Source organism: Myotis davidii, unplaced genomic scaffold (genome assembly GCF_000327345.1).
Source record: "Myotis davidii unplaced genomic scaffold, ASM32734v1 scaffold1277, whole genome shotgun sequence".
NCBI lineage: Eukaryota > Metazoa > Chordata > Mammalia > Chiroptera > Vespertilionidae > Myotis > Myotis davidii.
In genome coordinates this window covers 3,449,453-3,455,280 of record NW_006290682.1, presented here as the reverse complement: position 1 = coordinate 3,455,280, position 5,828 = coordinate 3,449,453, and the positions used below count along the sequence as shown (strand labels likewise).

The following is a 5,828-nucleotide window of genomic DNA, read 5'->3' as shown; positions in this document are numbered from 1 at the left end:
ACCGGACACTTAGAATATTAGGCTTTTATTCTAGGGGATTACTGTATTATTTTCCATTGGGACAGCTGTAAGCCTACCTTTGGGTCAATCTTGGGGAAAGTTAAATGGTTAATGGGCTCTGGGCTTCACTCACAGGAGTCTGGCTTAAGACCTAAACAGAATGGGACTCAGCGTATGTTGGAGAGTGAGTGTCTTTCGGGGGAAGAGAAAATGAAAGGAAATCGGAAACCTGACCATTTCTCCACAAATTAAACGAAATACTTCACCGTTTTTGTCCGATGGTCTCTACTAGATTCTGTGATGTTAATCCCAGCCAAGTCGTGTGGGACGCTTTGGGTGGAAATGACAAAGTTAGGGCCCGGCTGGCGTGGCTCAGTGGTTGAGCGTCGACCTAGGAACCAGGAGTTCAGGGTTCGATTCCCGGTCAAAGGGCACATGCCCGGGTTGCGGGCTCAGTCCCTAGTGCAGGAGACAGCTGGTTGATGATTCTCTCTAGTCAGTGATGTTTCTCTCTCTCTCCCTTCCTCTCTGTAATTAATAAAAATGTATTAAAAAAAATAAAAAGAATCAACGCCTTAGACTATTGGTCTAATCATGATATTCGTAGCCAACTGTGAAAGGCGGTTCCACTCTGCTTCTGATAAATCGCATGAAAATAGCTCAGTTGAGATAAAAGTCATAATTCAGATTACAGTCAGAGGACAAGACGACGAGAGATCCAGAGGTGAAGCCCACTCGATAGAGTGAGTGTCTTTCGGGGGAAGAGAAAATGAAAGGAAATCGGAAACCTGACCATTTCTCCACAAATTAAACGAAATACTTCACCGTTTTTGTCCGATGGTCTCTACTAGATTCTGTGATGTTAATCCCAGCCAAGTCGTGTGGGACGCTTTGGGTGGAAATGACAAAGTTAGGGCCCGGCCGGCGTGGCTCAGTGGTTGAGTGTCGACCTGTGAACCAGGAGGTCAGGGTTCAATTCCCGGTCAAGGGCACATGCCCAGGTTGCAGGCTCGAACCCCAGTAGGGGGCGTGCAGGAGGCAGCCGATCCATGATTCTCTCTCATCATGGATGTTTCTCTCTCCCTCTCCCTTCTTCTCTGAAATCAATAAGAAAAAAAAAAGGATAGCTATATTTCTGCTAGAGGCCCAGTGCATGAAATCCGTGCACAGCTTCTGGCTCGGGCCTTCCTTTGTCCCATGCTGCCCCCTGGTGGTCAGCGCATGTCATAGCGACCGATGGAACTCCTGGTCGGTCAGACTCCCGAGGGGACACGTTGCACGTTAGGCTTTTATATAGATAGATGTCTAGTTTCACACGTGGCTGTGGTCTCCCCTTCAGGGCAGCTCCTGAATGTCCTAGAGGAGCTGCAGCTGACCAACAAGACCCTCGTCTACTTCACGTCCGACCAGGGTGCCCACGTAGAGGAGGTCACCGCCAAGGGAGAGCGTCACGGGGGGAGTAACGGGATCTTTAAAGGTGAGCCTGGGATCGGCCGTGGCCCCCGGCTCCCCCGCCCGGTGGGCCAACCTCAGGAGACTCACCTGTGGCCTCCCGTTGGCGTTTCAGGCGGCAAAGGCAACAACTGGGAAGGAGGCATCCGCGTGCCGGGCCTGCTGCGGTGGCCGGGCGTGCTCCCGGCCGGGCTGGAGATCGCCGAGCCCACCAGCAACATGGACATCTTCCCCACCGTGGCCAAGCTGGCCGGGTCCCAGCTGCCCGAGGACAGGTACGTGACTCGAGTCGCGTGGCGTGGCGTCGCGCCCACGTGGTGTTAACTCCAGTGGGACCCATGTCACCCGACAGCCAAAGGATCCGGGCAGGGCCGCCTGTTGCTACCTGAGCCATTTCAGCAGAGACGGGGGTGAATCCTATAACAGGGTTTGTTCCGATCCTGCCGGCAGGATGGGAGGGTAGCAGGTCACCCACAGACGTCTGCTCTGCACCCCCCAGAAGCCAGCTGCCTATATGGGTAGAAGGACAAGGGTCCCATGGGGTAGTAGGCGTTACAGACCCGGGGAAGTGGGCACGGGATGCTCATTACAGGTCATGTGGGCTGGGGGTGCCTCTGGGGCCAGCTTACAGGCAGTAGGGGCTGGGGTTGCAAAGAGCAGGGTGCCTCCGGGACTCGATTGTCTCAGCCCCGAGGTTGTCCATCTTCCCGTGATGACAGGCAGGAAAGTTGGCAGCGGTTACTCATCAAAAGCGTGCTCTGACGCCAGAAACTTCACTCCCGATTTTGTCCCCTGATTGGCCCTCGGTCTTACCCTTGGAACAAACCTCAATAGTCACCCTTAAATAACTCCCACCGGGTAAGTCCCTGAGTTGCATGCGTCTCTGGTGGTTTCCAATCATTAAAATCACCTGGACCCTTTGCTTTCATTTTGTTTTGTGAATCCTCATCTGAGGATATTTTTCCATTGATTTTGGTTTTTGTTTTTGTTTTTTAAGAGAGAGAGTGGAAAGGAGGGGGGGAGACAGAGAGAGAAATATCGATGTGATAAAGACACGGATTGGTTGTCTCCCGTACGCACCCTGACCAAGGCCCTGACCAGGGCCTGGGAACCTATAACCAGGGTATGCATGCTCTTGACAGGAATCGAACCCGGGACCCTTCTGTCTGCTGGCCAATGCTCTATCCACTGAGCGGAACGGCGAGGGTGGAACCTGATCTGGAGACGGACGGTCCTTCTTATAGATTTCATGAGGCTTATTGACGATAAAATGTTACTATTGAGAGAGAGAGAGAGAGAGAGAGAGGAGATAAGAAAACAGAAATCTATTCCCAAGTCCCTTGTGGGGAGAAAATGATGGCCCACTATTGTATTTCAGTCCTGTGTTTGTTTGTTTCTTGAAGAATAGTAGCAATTTTTATTTTGTTTTTTAAATATTTATATTGATTTCAGAGTGGAAGGGAGAGAGGGAGAGAGAGAGAGAAACATCAATGAGGAGAGAGAATCATGGACCGGCCGCCTCCTGCATGCCCCCTACTGGGGATCGAGCCCGCAACCCGGGCATGTGCCCTGGCCGGGAATCGAACTGTGACCTCCTGGTTCACAGGTCGATGCTCGACCACTGGGCCAGGCCGGCCGGGCAAGGCTGCTATGTCTTTATCTTATTGTTATGGAATAAGAGCCTCCACTCATGATGCTGTTGGGAGAAATAAAAAAAAATGCTGAAATCCCTGCATTGCATATGGTAACCAACAGACTCAGGGAGGGTATTTCTCGCCGATGACTTAATTTCCATGATGCTGCTCTCTCATGCTCTCTGTTGTTTTTTTTCCTCGCACCCTCACGGCCACCTGGTTGACCCCACAGGATCATCGACGGGCGGGACCTGATGCCCCTTCTGCAAGGCGAAACCCAACGGTCCGACCATGAGTTCCTCTTCCACTACTGCAACTTCTACCTGAACGCCGTGCGCTGGCACCCGCCCAACAGTGAGTCGCAGCTCCCCGGGCGTCTGAGGCTCCCAGGGGGCTCTGCTCTGCAGCGGTCGGTGGATGGATGAGGCAGTTAGGGGCGATCAGGCCAGCAGGGGCGAGCAGTTGGGGCGATCAGGCTGGCAGAGGAGAGCCCTTAGGGGTGATCAGGCCGGCAGGAGAGTAAGGCATGGCTCCTGGTCTCCCTTCTCAGACTGCAGGCTCCTCCGGCTCCCTGCCCTCCGGCCTGGTAAGTGGCCCCGGCCCGTCCGTCCAGCAGCCCCCTTCAAGGGCCAGTGTCTGATCAGCCTTCAGCCAAGCAGATGCTCTGCAGCGGTCGGTGGATGGATGGCTTCGGTGCGGGGCGCTTGGCTGGGTGCGGAACCCTCGCTCCTCTCTGCTCTTACTCCTTCTGGTCCCAGGGTTGTCCCCAGGGGAGGTCGTTGACCTAGGCCAGTGGTCGGCAAACCACAGCTCGCCAGCCACACGTGGCTCTTTGGCCCCTGGAGTGTGGCTCTTCCACAAAATACCACGTGCGGGCGCCCCCGTACAGTGCGAAGTTGACTTAAAACTGTAAGTAAAGTTTGTGAAGTTAATTTTAGGGAACGTTGTGGAATGAGAGAAGATGTAGTGTTGAGGACGGAGAAAGGTATGCTGAGATGGTGTGGACACACAGAGAGGATGAAGGAAAGGAGACGGACAAAAGAGGTTTACAAGACGCGTGTGGATGGGACAGGTGGAAGGGGTCGACCTCAGCGAACGTACCTCCATCAGATTGAGGACGTTTTGGGCAAAGGCCAGCTTAGGAGTCCCCTAATTAAGTTAATCACAACGTACCTCCCTATAGAGTTTAAGTTTTAAAAATGTGGCTCTCAAAAGAAATTTCCGTCGTTGTCCTGTTGATATTTGGCTCTGTTGGCTAATGAGTTTGCCGACCACTGGCCTAGGCGTTCACCCGCGTCTACGCCAATGGTGGCTCCTCCGTCAGCCGTCGCGTTGGGATGCTGGTGCTGCTTCCTCTCCTGGGTCTCGGGGTGGGGGTGGGGGTCATGGCTCCTCCGTCCGTATCTCCGCACGGATCGTGTGGGTTTTGCCCCCGGACTCCGATCTTGAGCACCAAGTTCCGAGGCGTGGATGTTGTGGTGTTTGTCCTCCTGCGTGTTCCTCCGGTTGTGCCGTCGCGTTTGGGTTTTCCGACACCCGTCTTAGCGTCATGTCCTTCCTACCAGCCTGAAGGTGCGAGTGGAACCAGGGGGTAGGGCTCAGGTGGCTTTTCTGTGTGTGTTTTTTTCGTACCGTTCAACGTAGAGCCGCAGTGAGGTCCCTGTGACGGAGATGGGATGCTGGTGCTGCTTCCTCTCCTGGGTCTCGGAGGGGGCGGGTCATGGGTCCTCCATCCGTATCTCCGCACGGATCGTGTGGGTTTTGCCCCCGGACTCCGATCTTGAGCACCAAGTTCCGAGGCGTGGATGTTGTGGTGTTTGTCCTCCTGCGTGTTCCTCCGGTTGTGCCGTCACGTTTGGGTTTTCCGACACCCGTCTTAGCGTCATGTCCTTCCTACCAGCCTGAAGGTGCGAGTGGAACCAGGGAGTAGGGCTCAGGTGGCTTTTCTGTGTGTGTGTTTTTCGTACCGTTCAACGTAGAGCCGCAGTGAGGTCCCTGTGACGGAGATGCCTCAGGATCTGGAAACCCAGCAGCTGTGAATGCGACCGGGGCGTGTCCTAGAGGCCGGTGTGTGGGGGTTGGGCTTTGAGGTCACGCTTCAGAGGTCGACTCAACCTCCCGTTTTCTCAGTTGTGTTTGGGGGTTCGGCTCCTGGAGGCTCCCCTCTCCCAGGACGTCTGCTCACCTCCCAAGCGATGGCTCCTTCTCAGACTCGGAGCGAGACTCGTACTGGCTTTCAACACATCCCTGCCCCATCCCTACGCATCTGGTCTGTTGGGCAAAGATTCATTGAAAGGGCTCCCTCTTCATTATGTTGAAAGTGGAAAATGGCAACCATTCTGTTATCCCACAGAAATCACACCAGCTTGACCCTACCAAATACTTAATTTTTTATTTTCTTAAAGGATTTAAATATATGTATATATATTTGATTTCAGAGAGGAAGGGAGAAGGAGAGAAAGAGATAGAAGCATCTGTACTAATAAAAGGGTAATATGCTAATTAGACCGGGCGTGTTTCGGACGTCCTTCTGGACACAGCCACGGTGGCAGGGCTGAGGCAGAGGTGGTTAGGGGCGATCAGGCTGGCAGGGGAGAGCAGTTAGGGGCGATCGGCAGGCAGACAGAGGGGTTAGGGCAGCCAAGGGCCGGATTCGGCTCGTTTGAAATGAATAAAACTAAAAAAAAAAAAGACCCTACCCTTTTATGTAATGATGTTTACTTTGAATTTATATTAGTTCAG

General features: G+C 53.5%; 1 protein-coding gene across 1 annotated transcript in view; it reads left to right on the top strand.

Annotated features, from left to right (window-relative positions):
• Positions 1–5,828, top strand: part of STS (steroid sulfatase (microsomal), isozyme S) — a gene marked incomplete at its 3' end in the record, with an annotated part of 35,096 nt that overhangs the window by 19,997 nt on the left and 9,271 nt on the right. The window contains exons 6-8 of the mRNA XM_015563968.1: positions 1,231–1,477; positions 1,568–1,727; positions 3,319–3,440. Coding sequence (XP_015419454.1) covers positions 1,231–1,477; positions 1,568–1,727; positions 3,319–3,440 — 529 coding nt within the window. The remainder of the gene's footprint in view (positions 1–1,230; positions 1,478–1,567; positions 1,728–3,318; positions 3,441–5,828) is intronic.